The sequence below is a fragment of the Ornithorhynchus anatinus genome, chromosome 13 (genome assembly GCF_004115215.2).
Source record: "Ornithorhynchus anatinus isolate Pmale09 chromosome 13, mOrnAna1.pri.v4, whole genome shotgun sequence".
Classification (NCBI taxonomy): domain Eukaryota; kingdom Metazoa; phylum Chordata; class Mammalia; order Monotremata; family Ornithorhynchidae; genus Ornithorhynchus; species Ornithorhynchus anatinus.
The window spans coordinates 21,630,864-21,651,851 of NC_041740.1; the positions used below are offsets into that span (position 1 = coordinate 21,630,864).

The 20,988-nt window shown below is 50.9% G+C and overlaps 1 protein-coding gene across 3 annotated transcripts in view; it reads right to left on the bottom strand.

The window, feature by feature from the left end:
• RSU1 (Ras suppressor protein 1) overlaps positions 1-20,988 on the bottom strand; it is a 200,171-nt gene that overhangs the window by 140,266 nt on the left and 38,917 nt on the right. For all 3 annotated transcript variants that reach the window (XM_029077785.2, XM_029077784.2, XM_039913889.1), the window contains 2 exons: positions 2,968-3,088; positions 965-1,083 (listed from right to left, as the gene is read on the bottom strand). In XM_029077785.2, coding sequence (XP_028933618.1) covers positions 965-1,083; positions 2,968-3,088 — 240 coding nt within the window. The remainder of the gene's footprint in view (positions 1-964; positions 1,084-2,967; positions 3,089-20,988) is intronic.

The window sequence follows — 20,988 nt, forward strand, 5'->3', positions numbered from 1 at the left end:
TAAAATCACTAGAAGAATGGAATACCCAGCTCAGTCCCCGATATAAGGCTTTATGGGAGTTTGGCCTTTACGAGGATCGACGGACCACGGCAGGTGCGTTTTTCCGAAGGAACGGACACGAAGTAGCCGTGGTCGGAAGGAAGCTGTCATACGACTTTTTCACCTCGAGGCCGAGTCCCCTCAGGCTCAGGCGGACGCTGACTGACGCGCCGGTCGTGTCCCTAAACTACTTACGGTAAGAACCCGGATCGCGCCAGTCTTTACCGGTTTACTGGAGCCATTTTTATTCAACATTTTGGAAAGGCTCCGGGGTCTGGCATCGTCACGGGGTTACTAGGGGAACGAGCACTTTCGGGGCCATCTCTTTTGAAGAGGGCCGATATCTTTTAAAACGGCATTTGTTGAGCGCTTCCTATGTGTCGGGCACCGGTCTGAGCGCTGGGGTAGACAGAAGCTAATCAGGTCGGACACAGTCCCTGACGGGGCTCGCGATCTCAATTCCCATTTTACAGGCGAGGGAACCGAGGCCCAGAAGAGGGAAGTCACTTGCCCAGGGTCACAAAGCGGACAGGTGACGGAGCTGGGATCAGGACCCAGGTCTTCTGACTCCCAGACCTTTCCACTACGCTGCTTCTCCGGTTTTTCACGCTTTTTAGCTGACAATGACGACGACGGTGTCCGTTGAGGGCTTACTTGATGCCTAACTTAATACACGACTAAACTGTACACAAGGAATGGCATCACTAACCAAGTCCACCTCAGCTCAATGGTGTCAGATAACCGTATATCAACTACGCGCGCGCGCGCGCTGCTGATTGATGAAAGAACATTCTAAAGGATCGGGAGAAGAAAAAAAATACATAGCCAATCATTCCTCTCAGAGTTGGGCCCGATCAAATAAATTTCCTTTTCAGAATGCAAAGCACCATTTTCAGAAAATTTATAGATTTGAAAAGTTTCTTACTAAGGTAGAAGAAGTTTCCAGGAAGGGAATTTTCATTTAAGTTGTTATAAGTCAAGTCAAGGACCTCAAGAGCCGGTAAAGATCCAAATCCCCGGGGCAAGGTGTTTAGCCTGTTCATGCTGTTCGAAGAGAGAGAAGCAAGGGTTTACAATCAGTAGCGGTGACAGTAATGCTGATAACAATATTAACAACAGGATTTGTTGGGGACCTTTTATGCGCCGAGCACTGCGCTCAACTCTGAGGTAGGTACGCGACAATGGGGTTGGACACAGGCCCCGTTCCACATGGGGCTCACGGCCTAAGGTAAGAGGGACTAGAATTTAATTTCCAACTCACAGATGAGGAAAATGAGGCACAGGGAAGTTAACCGACCTGCCCACGGTCACGCCGCGGGCAAGCGGTAGGGCCGGGATTTGAATCCCAGTCTCCCAACTCCCGCGTCCATCCTCTTTCCACTAGGCCAGGCCCCTGCTCGGTAGAGAAACGTATAAAGCCTCTCCTTCACTCCAGGAGACCATTCTAAAACCCATCATACACCCTCGCTCTCCCCCACCACACTGCTCCGTCTCCTCGGAAGTCAGTCAGTGATTTTGCCTAAGGGGAAAAAGAAAGAGACTCCGGAGGCTAAACGAGCTGCTTAGAGGGAATAAGGTTTACTGTCTCATAATCAGAGTTTAAGACGCTCTGCTTGTCCAGACCCACCAGCGGCGATGCGAGCAGAGATGAAGTGAGGGAAGGGAGAACGGAAGGTGCGGCAGGGAGGAGAGGAAGGCAAGGAGCGCGGACCATTCCCGGAATAACGCAGCTCGGAGTTAACAGCAAGACAAAACCCTCCGAACCCGGGTCGGAAATACCGGTTTCTCCAAAAGGTCTGTCCGCACATTCGGGTGCGGTGGTTTTAGAATCCAATTGCAAACTTTTCAAGGCGTACACCGGGGAATTAATTAGGTAGGTCTTCCTCTCTCAGAGCAAAAGGGGCAGGCAACACGGGCGATTCCCGATACCTCATCCAAACTCCAGGACAAAAGGACATCCTTCCGCGTGTGCGTGCTCTTGAACGTTTCCCACCTAGATTATTCTCGGCTTCTACTCTGCTCTTTTCTCAGAGGTTCGTAATGAAAGCCCCAACCGTTCCCACCGAGAACGACGCCCGTAGAATTTCTAAACCAAAGCACTGGATCTTCTCTTAGCCGGCGAACCATCGGTAAAGAGCGATCCCTGCCACGAAACCCATTTAGTAACAGATCGATGCAAATCAATAAAAGCAGCGAAAAGCACGGGGTCCTCAAATGAATGCCTTGTAGTAAATTGAGAAACACCCGGTTAGTAAAGCTGAGGGTGAGCAACGGGGGAAAAAGGGAACTGATTAGCGAAGCCGGTTTCAATTGCCTTTCCTTCTGACGTCACTAAACTGAGTCACTCACGTAGCAAGTCCATCACTTCCTCGGAGGAGGACGGAGCTTGTGCGAGAGAGCGGATCCCAAACGGTCACTGGGCCTCGCCGTTAACTGCCTCGGAAACAGGCACGGGCGAGGCCCAGCTTGAGGCTATCAATGAATGAGAGCAGCGCCGATTTAACCTGCCCAGGCCTAGCGGTGGGAGAATTAATGAGGCCGGAGCAGTGTTTCCAATGTCCCTATCCTGCTTAGAAGGAAACCACGATTGTGTTTTTTTTTTTTTTTAACTAATAGACCACGAATGCGTTGACATCACGGCCGATTCCGAAGATCAAGGTCGATGTCCCAGAACGGTCTCCCATCGAGAAGATAAGGAGAATCTAATTTCACTAAAAAAAAATAATACCGGACGCGATTCCGTTGTCTGCACCAACAGTGAACTTCCCCACCCATAACTGCATCCTCTGCCCGTCTTTAAAAAGATACATTAAAGCAAAAAAAAAAATCCTCCCTTTGAAAATCCAAACGGTTGAATAGAATTAGCCATCCGTGGGCGGCGGCGCCGTTCGGCCTCCTTCTCCCCTTCTCCCTCCCCCCGATACGCACCCGAGGTTCAGGTGTTTGAGCTTTTGGAGGCTGCTGATCTGCGTGGGCAGCTCCTCGATCTGGTTATTGAAAAAGTTGAGCACTTCCAGATTCTTCAGTTCCGCCACATTGGGAGGCACAGCTGTGGAGATCAACGTGTCGAGTAAGAACAGGGAACATCTCCCCCAGCAATGAGATGACAGAAACAACATATTTTCTCAGTTTTCTTAAAAAAGGAGACGAAACTCCAACCAGCCCAGCCATATCACAGGAGCGCACGGAAAGCCTCCGAGAAGGAAATAACCCGCCGCTTAACAGGAGTGTAAATGAAACCATCATCTCGAGGGGGGCTACGACATATGTTCCAAGCGCTCAGTACAGTGCTCTGCACATAGTAAGCGCTCAATGAATACGACCGCGTGAACGAATGAATGGTCTGCAGATCGGAAGCTCCTTGTGGGCAGAGATCAGGTCTCCCAACTCTACCGTGCCGTACTTCCCCCAGTGCGTAACGGAGTGCTCTGCACACACTGAGTGCTCAGTAAATACACCGATGACATACGGCGGGGGGGGGGGGGGGCACGGAGGGATTTCAAGTCGAGTAGCCTAAGAAAACTGCAGCGCCCGCGACGGAGGCCCGAAGGAAGGCTAAGAGCTCACATCGCGGTACGTTTCCGATCGAGCGGATGAACCGGGATTTTTACTATCTTCATTACAAGAGAGCAAATGCCAAACGCCCCATCTGACACGACCACGCGTCCGTCCGTCTCGGCAAACAATCCAACGTTTGGATTGCTGTCTCTTTAGCATTCCGCTAAATCACGACAATTGAAGTTCAGCCTTAAGTGATGAACTGCTCAACCAAGCCGGTTTCTGAGATCGTCTCTGGAGTGAAGGACTCCGATCAATACACACAAAAAAAGGTTACATCAGATTAGCCACAGATCAATGCCTGGGTGTTATCTAGAAATATGAAAAACCAACTCGGCAGCACGACATGAATCCTACCGCGCGGATCGTAGGTTAAAAAAAAAAAAAGCCGTTAGGAGCGTGGTGCTGTTTGGGTTTTTTTTCTGCCCTGGATATAAAACACTGACTACGGATATGGAAAGCGGAGATTTTCGTCAGAGCCCGAACTGACAGCCGTATTCCCCGTCTGGAGCGGAGCTCGGAAACGGCTTAGATTCCCCTCGGTCTCCGATCTCGGTTTTGAGATCCGAGATTTTCGGCCCCGTTCGTGTTTTGGACCCGGCGGGCCCAGCTCCAAAGAAAAGCCGTGCACATCGCCCCGAGAGGCTTAGACGGAGGCAGATTCGTCCGGACGCTCCACTGACTGCTCCTCCCAACATTATTATTATCATTCCCATGCCTGGAATGGGATTCCGGTCCTTAAAACCAAGCTACCCGGTCTGCGTTCCGGACCTTCAGATCGCTGCTTCGGCTCCTCGGCCGGCAGAAACCCTTTCTAGCATTCCCGTCCTCGAGTGAGCAAAAACGGACCGGAGATCGCAAATGCGTCTGAAAGCAGTGAGCGAACAGGAGCTTGATTAATAATGATAATGTTGGTATTTGTTAAGCGCTTACTACGCGCAGGGCACCGTTTTAAGCGCTGGGGTAGAGAGAGGGCAATCAGGTCGTCCCACGTGAGGCTCACAGTCTTCACCCCCATTTTCCAGATGAGGGAACCGAGGCACGGAGAAGTCAAGTGACTTGCCCAAAGTCACACAGCTGACAAGTGGCGGAGCCGGGATTAGAACCCACGACCTCTGACTCCCAAGCCCCGGCTCTTTCCACTGAGCCATTCTGTCTGGACTGTGGGCCTCAGGTGGGGCTGTCCCCGTATCTGCACCAGTGCTTAGTACAGTGTTTGGCACATAGGAAACACTTGCGAACCCTCCCAACCACTTAGTACAGTGCTCTGCACAAAGTGAGGGCTCACTGATTGATTATAATTATTATTATTATTATATTTGTTAATCAATAAAGATCGTCTCTATCTGTTGCCGACGTGTCCTTTCCAAGCGCTCAGCACAGCGCTCTGCACATAGTAAGCGCTCAATCAGTGCGACTGAACGAATAACAATAATAATCCGGCCAGCTGTGCCGACGCGAAATAGTCTCAGAATATTATTATTGCTCATTTATTATTACTATGTTCTGAGACCATTTCACGACGGCACGGCTGGCTGCCCGTCAAAGGGCAGGGGCCGTCTCTATCTGTCGCCGACGTGTCCTTTCCAAGCGCTCAGGACAGCGCTCTGCACATAGTAAGCGCTCGATAAATACGACTGAATGAAGGAACGGATCAGAGCCCAGGCTGCCCTGTCCAGTCCATTCACCACTGTCAACAGAGTAAAGGAGGGATGCAGAGCCGGTCCAATTACGTCCAACGTATTCTACGCGGCCAATGCTGGAAGAGGCGACGAGAGACGGGTACGAGGAGGCGTTGAAATAAGCTTCTGTACCTCCGGGAAACCCTGCCAACGAAACGGACTTCCGGGATCACTCAAAATCCCCGACTCGGCCATTCGAGAGCTGCGCTTTCCCGACGACTGAGCCCTAGGGGCACAAATCCAACGAGACATGCTAATGACCGCATTTCACTTAATCCATCAGGGATTACTGACTGATGGTAGATCTAAAAACAACAACAACAAAAAAAAACAACCGAGGCTACGTTTCGGCCCGAACCGGGGATGTCATACACACGCGCGCATCTTTATATTGGCAAGAAAGAATCGATTTATTGCCATTGTTCTTGTCTGTCTCCCCCGATTAATAACGATAATAATAATAATGTCGGTATTTGTTAAGCGCTCACTGTTCTTGTCTGTCCGTCTCCCCCGATTAGACCGTAAGCCCGTCAAACGGCAGGGACCGTCTCTAGCTGTTGCCGACTTGTTCATCCCAAGCGCTTAGTACAGTGCTCTGCACATAGTAAGCGCTCAATAAATACTACTGAATGAATGAATACTATGTGCAGAGCACCGTTCTAAGCGCCGGGGTAGACACAGGGTCATCAGGTTGTCCCACGTGGGGCTCACGGTCTTGATCCCCATTTTTTACAGATGAGGTAACCGAGGCACAGAGAAGTGAAGTGACTTGCCCACAGTCACACAACCGACAAGCGGCAGAGCCGGGATTCGAACGCATGACCTCTGACTCCCAAGCCCGTGCTCTTTCCACTGAGCCAGACCGTAAGCCCGGCAAAGGGCAGGGACCGTCTCTATCTGGGACCGATCTGTCCACTCCCAGCCCTCAGTACAGTGCTCCGCGCGTGGGAAGCGCTCAATAAATACTACTGAATGAACGAACGAACGAAAGAAAGAGCGAAATACTGACAAATAATTCTGCCACCTAGGCAGCAGGCTGACCAAGGATGGAAAGATAAACAAGGGAGTAGCAAACTAAATCAAGAAGCCAAGTACAACCTAAAGGTCAACAGACCCCACGTGCTTTCCAGCCTTCTCCTCATCCCTTAATTCTACACGGCGTCACATCGGATCCCTGGGCGCGACCGCCGGCCACATAAAGGGGCCGTATTCACCAACAGACGGCAAGCCAGACGATAACGCTCCGGAACGAAGCATCGAAACTACTGCTCACCTCGACACGGCCACGCCGCTTGGGCCACGGGGGAATGAATTACAGCGGGCCACCGGAACGATCGTTGTACGGAATTGGAAGACCGGAAGCAAGGAGGGCCGTGGAAACCATTTAAATACCCAGTAAAACGGCATCTCAGACAATGACGCGCCCCAGGAGGACGGTGACCGAAATCAAGTGATTAGGAGAGACCGGCACGGCGTGCGGCTATCGGGAAGGGAGTGGCTCTTTTGGAGCCTTCGGACAGACGAGAGACGCGGAGGCAAAAGAGAAAACAGCGGCAGGCACTGTAAACATCCAAAAATGACAACACGCCAAGGGAGAGCCCTTCGGGCACGAAATAGGGCCGGGACTGAGCGTCTGGAACCGTCCTTCTCAGTCCCACTGCCCACTGCCGTACACCTGAACATACACGACACGTACAAACAGCACCCCCGGCCTTTCACGATCAATAATACCCTCTTCAAATTCATTTTAATCATATTTATCGGGCGCTTACTGCGTGCAGAGCACTGTATGAAGCGCTGGGAAATTCGGCAACAGAGAGAGACAATCCCTACCCAACAACGGGCCCACAGTCTGGAAGGGGGAGACAGACAACGAAACAAAACCAGCAGACAGGCATCAATACCATCCGGATGGCTAAGGACAGTGCTCGGCACATAGTAAGCGCTTAACATACCACTACCAGAGACAGAACCACAGATAAACGCGCCTCATTAATAAAATACATAGAGCGATAAATACGTACAGATAGACAGCAGTGCTGCGGAGAGGGGACGGGGGCGGAGCAGAGGGATGATTATATATAGTTAATAAAAATATATTGCTATATAGTATTTATTTATATATATATACACACAAATATATATACACACATGTAAATTTGCGCTCTCTCTCTCTCTCTCTCTCTCTATTTCATTTAATTCCCTTAATCTTTCCTTAAGTGTCCATCGCCACTCCTCGCCTCTTTTTTTTTTTTTTAGCCCTAACGGCAGTAGACAGCAGTATATCGAACTCCCACTCGGTGAGGTTCCCCGAACTAGACGCCTTGGAAGTAAAGAATAATGAATGACAGGTTCCCGGCCCACAAGGAGCTTAACTCTCAACAAGGGGAGACAAAGAGCCAGGTCAAAATAAACGAATCCATCAGCGGTATTTACCGAGTGCTGGCGTGCGGAGCACCGCACTAAGCACTTGGGAGAGTACAATAGAACGTTCTCCGCCGACAGAGAGCTTAGAGGCTGCAGCAGATGTGTCTACGCGCAGCACGTGCGCGGCTGAGGCGGGGGGGGCGTAAAGAAGTGCTAGAGTTGGCTGAGAGGATGATATGGGAAATTCACCCGGAGAGCTTGCCGGAGGAGGTAGGATTTGAGGAGGGATCTGAATGTGGGGAGAGCTGTCGCCTGTCTGACGAGGGGAGAGGGGAGCTACAAGTCAGGGAAACAACGTGAGCAAGGAGCGGAGGCGGGAGAGTCAAGAGCGAGGAGTAGTCAAGAGCACGTGTAACAGAAATCACAGTATTTACTAAGTTCTTACTGGCCGCGGAGCCCCGTGCTAAGTGTTGGGAGAGAACACACAGGTGGGAATGCGACACAGTCCCTCATCCTTCGAGGGGCTCACGGCCTAGGACTGGCTAAGAAGGAATGACTGCGGCAAGCGGGTGGACGGGGGAAGAATGTGGAGGCCGAGAGACCGGTGAGGAGGTGAATATGACGGCCTGGAGCCTGTATCGGGACGGTACGGTTTGGGTGGGGAGGACGGGTGAATCTGGAAGCAGCGTGGCCTAGAGGAGAGAACCCGGGCCGGGAAGCTCCGCGTTCTCACCCCGGCTCTGCCCCTTGCCTACTGTGTGACCCCGGGCAAGTCACTTAGCTTCTCTGTGCCTCAGTTTCTCATCTGCAAAATGGGGAATCAAAAAAAAAAATGACTCCCCTTTTCACTGAGACCCCGAGACCCGTGTGGGACACGATCGTGTCCCACCTGATTATTCTGTATCTACCGCAGTGCTTAGGACATAGAAAGCGCTGGGCGATGACCACGATTACCATTAGGCTGTGCATGAAAAGTCAGCAGAATTTGGAGGCGAGAGTTCAATGAGACAGCGAAGAATTAGGACGACGTCAAGCTTACAGGCTTCTGGGAGGGAGAGTGAGTTGGCAACTGAGTTGGGAAGGTCAGAGGGGGAATCGGCACAGGGGAAGAGATGGGGAGCTCGACTTTTGATAGGTTGCGCTGGAGAAGGCGAGAGTGGAACTGACCCGGAGGCATGAAGAAGGACAGGACTGCAGGTCAGATGCGAGGTCGGGAGAGAGGGAGAGATTCCAGAGTCAACCCCGAAGACAAGGGGCAAAGCCTATGGAAAGGGCATGGGGTTGGGAGTCCGGAGACCTGGGTTCTAACCACAGCCCCCCTCTTGTCTCCCGGGTGACTCTGGAGAAGCCACTGAATTTCTCTGTGCTTCACTTTCCTCACCTGTAAAACGGGGATTAAACGCACGTTCTCTTTCCCCTTTAAACTGGGAGCCCTGTGGGGGACAGGAACCGCGTCTTATCCGACTGCATTACGTCCGCCCCGGTGCTCAGCAGGGCGCCAGGCAAATGTTTAGTGGTCGCTCGTTCTCAGGCTCTTCTGCGGGCTCCTCCTCTGCCTCCCCCCCGCTAACTGTGGGGGTCCCTCAAGACTCAGATCTGGGTCCCCTCCTATTCTCCGTCTACACCCGCTCCCTTGGAGAACTCAAATGGCTTCAACTTCCGCCTCGGTGAGGCGATTCCCCAATCTCCATCGCCAGCCCCGATCTCTCTCTTCCCCTCTGCAGTCTCGCCTTCCCTCTTGCCTTCAAGACATTTCTACCTGGATGTCCCGTGGTCATCTCGAACTCTTATTTTCCCACCTAAACCCCGTCCCTCCCCGGTTTTCCCATCACCGCAGACGGTACCGCCACCGTCTCACAAGCCACTGTCCTTGATTCCTCGCTCTCTCATTCAACCCGTATGTTCAATCCGTTCCTAAATCCTGTCAGTGCCGCATCACCATTGCTAAAAATCTGTCCTTTCCTCTCCATCCAAACTATTACCACATTATTCCAAGCACTTATCCTATCCCATCTTATACTATCAGCCTCCTCGCTGACCCCCCCCGGCCTCCCGTCTCTCCCCACTCCAGTCCGTACTTCACTCTGCTGCCCACGTCGCTTTTCTACAAAACCACTCGGGCCGTGTTTCCCCACTCCTCGAGAAACCCCCGTGGTTGCCCATCCGCCTCCGCGTCAAACAGAAATCCCTCACCATCGGCTTTGAAGCACTTAATCATGTTGCCCCTCCTATCTCACCTTGATCTCTCCTCACACTACCCAGCCCACGCTCTTCGCTCCTCTAACGCTAACCTGCTCACCGCACCTCCTTCTCGTCTATCTCGCCACCGACCTCTCACCCACGTCCTCCCTCTGGCCCGGAACGCCCTCCCTCCGTGAATCTGACAATCACTCTCCCCACCTGCAAAATCTTATTAAAGGCACATCTCCTCCAAGAGGCCTTCCCTGACTAGCCCCTCCTTTCCTCTTCTCACTCATTCGATCGTATTCATCGAGCGCTTACTGCGTGCAGATCATTCTACTGAGCACTTGGAGAAGAGAGACGACCCCTGCCCACACCGGGCTTACGGTCCCCTGCTCCCTTTATTCATCCCCCCCCCTCCCCGGCCCCACGGTACATATCTGTAATTACATTTATTTATATTCATGTCTGCCTTCCCCTCTGGACTGTAAATCATTGTGAGCAGGGAAGGTATCTGGTATATTTTTACTCCCCCGAGTGCTTCTTACAGTGCTCTGCACACAGTAAGAACCCAGTACACACGACTGACTAACAAATACCGCAATAATAAGGTGAAAGCTGAAGTCATGTGAGTGGATGAGTGTAGGCTGAAAAAATAGAAGGGAGCTCAAAACTGAACATTTGAGGGATGCCAGCGGAGAGAATGAGAAACAGAGGAGACAGAGACGGAAAGTGAGACGGAGCAGTCGCAGAGGTGGGAGGAGGACCAGAATAGTATCGTGTCAACAGAAGCGAGGACTGATAGCGTTTCAGGGAGAAGGGAGACGTAACACGATGTCAAAAGCAGGAGAGAGATCAAGGAAAATTAAGATGAAGTGGAGCCCCCTGGACTTGGCTAGACGGTGGTCGTTCGGTAACTTCGGAGCGGGAAGTCGTGATGGAGTAAAGCCGGACGGCAGAGGGTCGAGAGGGGAGTAGGTGGAGGAGAAACTCGGACGGCGGGAGAAATAGGAGTGTGGATTGGAACGGGAGGGAAGCAGAGCCTTAATTGCAAGAGAAGTCTTGTTTTGAAATGGGGAAGGCTTGCACGAGTTTGAAGGGAGAGGGGAAGGAGCTTTTGGAGAGTGAAAGGTTGAATAAAGCAGTTGAGGAAAGGGAGGAGAGGAGCAAGTGCTTCCAGGAGGCGAGAGGACACAGAGTCGGAGGCCCAAGAAGAGGGGACTGATTTAAGGAGCAGGTGGGAAACCTCTTCTTAGGAGAGAGCTGGAAAGCGGGAAGAAGATGAGGAAGTGGGAAGAGAGTGTTGAGGAGGTGATGTGGGAATCCGGGAACAGTTGGGTCTGATGGCTCTGATTTCACCGACGACGTCCGCGTGGAGTCCGTCGGAGTTTCCTAATAACAACGGTGGTATTTTTTATGCGCTTACTCTGTGCTATGCACTGTACTGAGCACTGGGGCGGATGCAGGCAGATCGGGTAGGACACAGTCCCGGTCCCAGACGGGGCTCGCAATCTCACCCCCCACTTTACGGACGAGGTAACTGAGGCGCAGAGGAGTGAAGTGACTTGCCCGAGGTCACACAGCAGACTAGCGGCGGAGCCGGGATTAGAACCCACTTCCTTCTGCCTCCCAGGCGTGTGCTCCATCCACGGTCCCATGCTTCTCCTGTTCCCCCGACCCACCGGGCGGGGTAAAGGGAGGTGAAATATTCTGGGAAAGATGGATTTGGTTACTGAAGTGGCTGGTTAGGAGATCTGGGATAAAGTCGGGAAGCTTTAAATACGCCGTCCCTAGAACCATCGCCCGACAGGCCCGGATATCTGCTGCCGGTACAAACGAATCCCAAAAGGCAGCATCCCGGATATGGTCACTGGAGGGCAGTTCTATGAAATTAAAGGTCCTTCCTCTGTCCTGGAACTCCCTCTCCTTTCAAATCGGACAGACCACCACTCTCTCCTCACCTTCCCAGCTCTCTGAAATCACATTTCCTCCAAGGGGCCTTCCCTGAATAAGTCCTCATTTCCCCTACCAACTCTCCCCTTCTGCCTCACCTCTTCGACACTCCGCCTACATCCCGCCCTCGCTCCCACTGTGCATTATCCTTCCGATGTGCCATCTTCCCTATCTGTAATTTACTCGAATGCCTGTCTCCCACTTAAGCTGCTTGTGGACAGGGTTAATGCCTTCCAATTCCACTGTACTGTCCTTTCCCGAGTGCTCTGCGCACAATAAGCCCGCAATAAATTCCATTTATTGACGGTTTGATTTGTAGAAAATCACCTTGAGGTGAATTCTTCAAGGAACACTACTACCACCTGAATAGTTGAAAGCCATCTGACCCATGAGAAATTTAACTTTCCTCAACTGAATCCCTGAAATTTCCCTAGGTAAGGTACATTGCCTTGCCACCAGTGAGATCCCTTTCCCCACGGGACCGTCACCCTCATTCTCATCCGCACGAAGGGCACCGTTTTCCCAAGGAAAGGCAGCAAAACCAGCAGAAGACGATGATCTCGGTTCAGCCGTACGGCGAGAAAGGTGCGGCCAGAGTCTCTGCCACAGTCCAGAGTTCCTCGGCCAGCGCGATTAAAGGCCGGGCTGAAGGCACCACCTTTTTTGACAGGATGAGAGATCATTTCACTCTCCTTGCTAAATCGGTCCAATTTAAAACCACAAATTATGCTAAATGGGATTTAGGGCTTTGTTTTGTGGACACAAACGATAGCGCCACATTCAATTTCCCAGCCCTCTCTTAGCCGTGTGGCGTGCATGTGAATGCTACGTTTAAGATTTTATTGGAGCCAGAGATAAAAACCTGAACTACACAATTAACATTCTCCTGGCCGGCCGGCAAACTCAAATGAAATGAACACTCAGCCCTGCCTTTTATAACTTCATTCCTCACAGCGATTAAAACGTAAAACATCTCCCCACCAAGGCCGCCTGCTGTTTCGGAAAACCGGAATAAGGGAAGGGACTTGAGACTCTGAGAAGCGGGCACTCGAGTTGATCGTTCATAGCGGTCCTCTAAATTTGGTCAAATCCCGCTTTTCTGTATCTAGGAGGCAGTTTTCTTTTTATCCGGACCAACCCAAGTTATATGACAAGCATGGCTCCCATCTAAATAATAACAAGGAATGACCGTGAAAATATGGCACGGTGATGTTGGGCTCAGAGGCGTACTTTATAAGAGTACTGGATGAGAGAGGGGCTCACGTATGCTGCATGATCAAACAAGAATCATTTTGAGTACAATTACGCAGATTTGATTTTTTTTTTTTAAATAAAAAACAATCACCGTAAACCTCCATTTCCCTTTCAGCTCCCGAGCTGGAGAGATGCTGAGCCAATACAGTGAGGCAGTGCGCTGGAAATCAATGAGATTATCAGCACGAAGCACAATTGGATCTGATTTCATACTCAAAGTCCCAGGAAGAATTTAATTAAGTGAAACATAATAGAGTGTTGGTTTTTTTGTTTTTAAAAAAAAAAAAAAAACCTAGAACAACGAAGAGGCCGTAGCTTTGCGAAGTAAGCTGTGATGTCACATGGTGGACGTATAAGTTATGTCACTGCCGGGAAGAGAAGATGATTTTCTGTGGATTTTCTCCCGTTGGAAGAGGGGTGTGGCTCTGGGGAAAATTCCAGGGGGTGATGGTGTCCGGTGACGGCGTTCAACCTAGGGGTCCAACGACCTCTTCTAGTTTCCAGGCCCTGTCTTGCTCTCCCTTCTTCCCGGGATCTACGTCCCGCTGGCCACGGTAAAGGGAACGGGGGGTATGTGCTATTTTGTAGAGAGACGTGGTGATTTCTGGTGGAAGGAGAAAGGGGTCGCAAGGTGAGGAAATGATAATGTTGGTATTTGTTAAGAGCTCACTCTGTGCCGAGCACCGTTCTAAGCGCCGGGGTAGACGCAGGGGAATCAGGATGTCCCACGTGGGGCTCGCGGTCTTAATCCCCATTTTACACAGGAGGTAACGGAGGCCCAGAGAAGTGAAGTGACTCGCCCACGGTCACACAGCCGACAAGTGGCAGAGCTGGGATTCGAACTCACGACCTCTGACTCCAAAGCCCGTGCTCTTTCCACTGAGCCACGCTGCCTCTCTGAAAACGTCACCGCCGACAGAACGGGATATGAGAGCGTCAGTCACCTCTGACACGGGTGTCTTGTCGGGGTAACTCATTCTGGTCGAGTCTCCCGGCAACGGTGGAAAGGCAGCAATCCTCCCTCGGGGCCGTGTCCTTCCTCCGCCCCCGGCTCCGTCTCTGCTTAATTTCATCACCTTTGTCGGGCCAGCGGATGGAGCACGGACCTGGGAGTCGGTAGGTCGTGGGTCCTAATCCCAGCTCCACCGCTTCTCTGCTGGGTGACCCTGGGCAAGTCACTTCTCTGTGCCTCAGTTACCGCATCTGTAAAACGGGGATTGAGACCATGAGCCCCTCGTGGGACCGGGACTGCGCCCAACCCCATCTGCTGCGCCTGGCATGGAATAAGCGCTTAAATACCACAGTTATTATTATTATTATTATTATTATTATTATTATTCCCTGTGGCCCAGGGAGCAGAACTGGGTCTAGAGTCTCCGGGAGGTAGAAGGACGGCGACTGGGAATGTCCCGAAGAGTAGCTTGTGAAGTTATTGAGGTCTCACGCTCGGCAGAACTCCCGCTTGCCTGCGCGTCCCGGGGATTAGCGTCCTCCTCCCTGTCCCCTCTTCCATCTCCCTGGACAGCCCGGTGATGCTGGGGTTACTATTGTCGTTATTATTTAGCATTAATAACGACAATAATAATTGTGGCCTTTTTTTTTAGGTGCTTATTAGGTGCCAAGCATTATACTAAGAACTGGTATTGAGACGAGATCACCAAATGGGTGATCATTTGGTGATTTCCAGTCGAAGTAGGAGGGAGAAAAGGAAGCGAATCCCCATTTTTGCAGGTGAGGGAACTCAAGCGCAGAGAAGTTAAGTGACTTGCCCAAGGTCACACAGCAGAGAGATAGCAGAGCCCGAATTGGAACCCAGGCCTTCTAACTCCCAAGCCTTCGCTCTTTCCACTAGGCCTCGCTGCTTCTGAGAGGGTCGGTGTCCCACTCGGCGGTCCCTGCTTTTACGTCCATTCAGTAGCTCGCTCAAACTCTCACCTGCACGCCCATCGAAGTCGTTTCCCAGGACAATCTCCGACGGCCCCGTCACGCCGCAGTCGGGGGCGGGTCCGGGCCGAAGACGCGCCAGAGAGTCGAAGGAACCGGACTCGATTCCACAGGGAAGCCAGGAAACAGGGGTCGCCCGGTCCGTTCCTAAATATCTACCTTTCAGGAGCCGGGCCAAAACCGGTTCGCGGATGGAACGGTTTTTCCTTAACTCCGGACTTTCCCAGCTGGAGTCCCTGGACCTCCCAGAGCTCCGAATCTCCCAGTCCTCATCCTCTCGGACCAGCTCCCTGATCAGTTCGCTGCTACTGTCCGTCCCGCCGTGGCCGCTAGACCGGGCTCTCCGAAAACGTCTCGGAATGGGCCAAAACCCCGAGGTGGACTTCCGCCCACAGAGCGCTACCAGTCAAACGGGATATTCGGCTCATTTTGGAGTTCTTAACACTCTGATTTAACCTTACGGTGCCAAGCCACCGTGGGAGGAGGAGGGATCTGGGAGGGAGGGAGGTTAAGAGCGGAGGGGCTCTCGGGGAAAGAGTCGAAGCTGCTTTCGGTAAATGTGATTTATGGAACACAGATTGCAAATCCTCGCGCCAGGTGCCGTGCTTAATAAAGCCTTTTCGATCATCTCTAATACCGTTAGAGTTGCGAAGGTTCCGAGGTGGGGCGGGGGGGGGGGGGGGGGGGGGGGGAGTTTTCCCGAAAAAGTCGAAGAGTCTGACTCCGACCTAACAGATAGGATTTCAAGCAGGACGGCATCCAGAGAAACGTCAGGAGGACGGCTCATTTCCAGACAAGAAAATAAAGCTCTGTCCCAACCTCCTACAAAAACGCTACGTTTCCGGAACGGTGTTGCCGGAGCTGGTGGCATCTCCACTGTTGTTCTGGGTCGGGAAGCCACGTGGGGCCCAGCAGCGTTACACCAGAGCGGCGCTCAGGCGGGGCCTCCGGGTAGAGACAAGAAGGTGAAACGACCACGGGCAATATCCTTCATCTCCCTCTGTCTTCACCCCACCCCCCTTTAATACCTGCCTCTCTTCGAGCTCATGGATGTCAGGAGGATAAATCAGACTGTAGGGGAAAGGCTTACTGCTTCTTGGAAGGGAACTTGCGAATGTCTAAAAAATATATTTAGAGGAAGCCAAGAGCTGAGAAACTGAGAAACGGGAGTGAACAATCTTCAGGACTATGAATAGGGTGGCAAATAATTAGCGGCTGCCTTCAGAGATCCGACTGGAAAAATCAACCTCTTCTACAACCATATTTGATAACAAGAATACCGATAATGTAGCCAAACAACATCGGCTTCCCGATGCCAGAGGCAGAGAAATCCCTAATTAACACGGCCAACAGGATGAAATGTGACTCCAAACACTACTTCTGACCCAAGTGAAAATGCAGTATTTTCCGGACGAGCACCTGTGTGTCGTGTTCTGCCCATAACGCAAAATTAGCTTGAGGGCAAATCGCCACGACGCCGATTCTCGAGGCAAATCAGGCACTGTCGTTTTAAAAGCCATTTTACTTCTTCTGTGTAAAAAACAGTCTTTTCACCGTCATTTTCAAATTGTACTCTTCGGAACCTTTATCTGTAAAGAAATCTTCTTAATATCTCGTGATGGATTTTTTTTGCTTTGAGAATCGGCGTGCAGGGCGGTTGGTTAACCGGGTCCATTTTACCATGAGACTCTCCAGTTAACAGTCATAACGATAATAATGTTGGTATGTGTTAAGCGCTTACTCTGTGCAGAGCACTGTTCTAAGCGCTGGGGTAAATACAGGGTAATCAGGTTGTCCCACATGAGGCTCACAGTCTTGATCCCCATTTTCCAGATGAGGTAACAGAGGCCCAGAGAAGCTAAGTGACTTGCCCACAGTCACACAGCTGACGAGCGGTGGAGCCGGCATTCGAACCCATGACCTCTGACTCCCAAGCCCGGGCTCTTTCCGGTGAGCCACGCTGCTTCCAGTTCGGAAATACTCTAAAATGAACTAGTTTTACAAGATTCGATGAGGTGTGTTTCTTTTCCCCCAGTTATTCCCAGAGCAAAGTACAATAACGATGCTTGATAACAAAGGCAGTTTGTTTAAATGAAAATCAGCTTCTCGGATCTACATTCCCGCTCTGCTGGAAACAGAAGCGCTTAACGCCGAAGAATCCAGCGCCAACGTGGCCGGAACAAATAACACTCGAAGAGCTTTCTCAGCAACAAAATGAACGCTCCTTTACATCATTTAGTTAAGAAGTGCTTAGAGGGCACCCGAAGAGCGAACAGGGAACTAGGCGTCTGGGGAGAGCGTACGTCTCGGTTTCCGACCAAGGATTTACATCTGGGATTTAAAACGATCTGCCTGGCTTGCTTAGAGGTTCCAAACTTTACGGTTGCTTTTCCCGACGCCAAGATATTCAAGGCATTCGGCCCGTGTGCTTCGATTCAGACAACGGGGACTCCGACGGCAGCCGAAGGGGAAAGAAGTCACCGGAGAAAAATGGGAAGATAGTTAATGAAAGTCAGCCTTTACTGACGGGGGCTCCGGAAGCAGCATGGCACAGTGGGTAGAGCCGGGGCCTGGGAGTCAGAAGGTCGTGAGTTCTAATCCCGGCTCCGCCGCTTGTCTGCCGCGTGACCTTGGGCAAGTCGCTTCCCTTCTCCGGGCCTTCACCGGGAGAACGGGGATTGAGCCGGTGAGTCCCACGTGGGCCCGGGACTGTGCCCAACCCCATTTGCTGGTATCCACCCCCAGCGCTCAGTACGGTGACCGGCACAGAGTTGAGCGCTTAACAAATGCCGTCGTCATCTTTTAAAAATTATCATCACGGCTGACTCCGACCAGAATCCGTGCAGCGGAGAGAAGGGGAATAAGGTAGGGGCTTCAAAACCTCATCTGTACCTCCCCGAGAGAGAAATCATTACTCAGGTGTCGTCTACGGCAGCCCAACGGATAAGGGAGCGCCATTCCGAATTCCCCTCCAGCCCCTGGATGTGCTAGTGTGCTAACAGAGCAATACATCAATAAACGGTTTTAATTTGGGAGCCGGAGTCTGAAAAGTGCCGAGACCAAAGCGAAGGCACGCGAGCATCTGGGGAGGAAGGGCCATCTAGTGAAGGGGAAGGGAAAGGACGAAACGCATACTGGCCTCTGAGATGCTTAGGGAGTGGCGAGCAGAGTTTGAGAAGTGCGAGGAGCTACGGAAAAGGAGACAGACGGAGAAAGAAACCGAATTCAATCAGAGCGGAGGGGCCCGAGGGTAGAGTCGAGTGTTGGCTCGAGCTGCATCAAAGGGTGGTCATCTCGCGGTTGTTCCTGCTAGGGTGGTCAAGGTCGGGCAGGGAAAGGAGTTTATTATCCGGGGATCGTTCCCCAACCCGCCTTTCTTAATCATACTTTTGAAAGAGCGGCTCGAGACGAACTCGTGGGAGTCTCCCGCCCGGCGAGAGGCGGCCAGAAAGACGAGAAGGGACAATCGCCCCTCGGCTGTCTCTCCTTACCGGCTACGCCCGCGTTTCAGTTGACACGGGAGAAGGAATACACTTATCTGGGGGACGGGGGGACGGGGGGACGGAGCTCCTTTTTCGTGTTCTGTCTTTATGGCATTTATGAAGGGCTTACCGTGATCGGTCTGCAGGCAGGAGGTGCCGATAAACGCTACGGATTGACTGACTGACGTGTTACACGCCGCGATAGATACACGATAATCGGACGAGAGACAGCCGTCGCGTCGCGGGGAGCGAAGAGTCCTAGTACAAAACACTTCGGATTTCCCGAGACTTAGAGATCTTGGCGGTCACCTTTCCCCCTAGATTAGATCATCTGCCTACATTCTACATACACGCCGAAATATCACCAGTCGTTTTTATGAGAAATGTTCGTGGCTGAGAAATTCGGACAGAGGATTATCAAAGCAGCATCAATTTAAGGAGGAACAGAACGGAAAAGGCCGAAGCTTCTCTGTATTCCAGTTATCTCATTCTTGTCTCCCAAGTGACCGTGTAAGGAGGAAGGGAAGGAAAGTCCCATATGCTTGTTTGCCATATTCAATTTAACCCACAAATGCCACAAATTCAGCCAATTTAAGCCCTTGACACGCCACTGATAGCAGCAGCCTAGGCACTGTTTAATTAATACCTGCCATCCCTCAAAAACAGTGTGTGGAATCTTTGCAGATTTAATCTTCCGTAGGAACAAACTGATAAATGGGCACTAATTTAAAAAATAAGCTATTGATCAAACCCCCTGTGCTATAAATACATTAAGATTCCGTTAAAATGCAAACAGCAAGTTGTTTTGGTCCTGTCACAAGATAAATTCATGACATCGAAACTATTTATTTAGCATATTTTCCCCATAAATCTCCTACAAACCATACACAAAAACTTTGGCATGAGCCATGACAAATAATCCATGACAAAGACAAGCCACTGCTGCAGGGGAGCGGGGCCTTGAGAGGATGTTGAAGGTCATTCTTCGGAGCTGAGAGAGCTACCCTCCCTCCTTTCATTTCCAGGATTGGGGTCAGATCTGATCGTTCATTTAAAGGCGCTTCGATTTCGTACCCAAATGATTTCCGCGAAGTCGGGGAGACAGGGTTTTCGGACCAAACGTGACGCTGAATTTCCCTCACACGAACGTTTACGGCGAAAGCCCACACATCACATCCCCGGATGTAACCGGCGGAAAACGATCCTAATCCACCTACGCCTGACATGGCGGCTTTGGGTTTTTTGTGGGTTTTCTGGGGACACATCAGAGGAAGTCATTAATAATCTGTCAGCCATTTCGATCCCACATCGGAGGCACAAATAACCACGGAGAGGCAGCGTCCGTGCTTCCTGACCTCCCGGAAAATAAACGTGCCTTACGCTCAACCCCGGAGACTTCCGTGGAAGTGGGATGATTTGCGATCTCGACTAGCCAACCCGATGGCCACCACGCCTATAGCCAAGGTCCTACGTCTCCAAGCCCCACGGCCTGTAACTTCAGTGGATAATTTCCCCCCAGTAGCTTCAAGGCGGGGAGGGGAGATGAAACGACCGCAAATTCCGTACCACGCTGTCCTTGGGACTGCTCTGCATTCAACGTTTGTCACAGCTGATTTTGAATAAACAAACTATAAAAATCTGAATCTCTGCCATAATAACAAAGTCTGGGAAGAAGCCGTCTTTGACGGTTAACCTTTCCAGTCGTCCCCCGCACCTCCGCAACGTAAAGCTCTAATAAGTCTAATTCAGTTCAGGCAACTTGAAGGGAGCACAGATAATAATAACGCTAAGAATAATAATGGTATTTTTTAAGCGCTCGCTACGTTCCAGGCGCTGGTATTAGGTGGTTACCAGCAAATCAGGTTGGGCTCGCGGTCTCCATCTCCATTTTACAGATGAGGCAACTGTAGAAGGAGAGTGACTCGCCCAAGATCACAAATGACATACAATGTAAACTATTTAGGGTTTTTATAAATTATTACAAATTCTGATCATTATCTGCAGACTGAGCCCGACACTCTGCAAATGATACCTATGACTTTGAGAATATTAATATCAATATCTATACTGATGTCTAGCCACATCTAAGAATAAACCATTAGAATTCCTCAACAAAAGAGCATAATAAAGTCGTTAAAAATATTTCAAAAGGTTCAAACAACTAATACTCAAAACACATTCCTATCTTGTAACGTTTTTATTTTAAGTCCCGAATGAGCAGTCCCTAATAAAAGACATTTTCCCACCAAATGTGTTCTTTAGTTGTTAAGATATCAATATGAACACTCATAACTGGCATTTAGCGGAATGGTTATTTTAAGAATTTCCAATTCAGTGAGTGTCATTTATTTTATTTTTTTATTTTTAAAATCCACTTCCCGCAAGAATAGGAAATACGGAAAGCCAAAAAACCCTGGCTGCTAACGAGCAGACTTTGGAAAAATCCAGTGAAGGAATCGGGTCTGGAGGGAAGGCGCGAAGGTGCGAGCAGGGAAATGATCGGGGGGGGGGGGGGGTCCCTCGCTCAC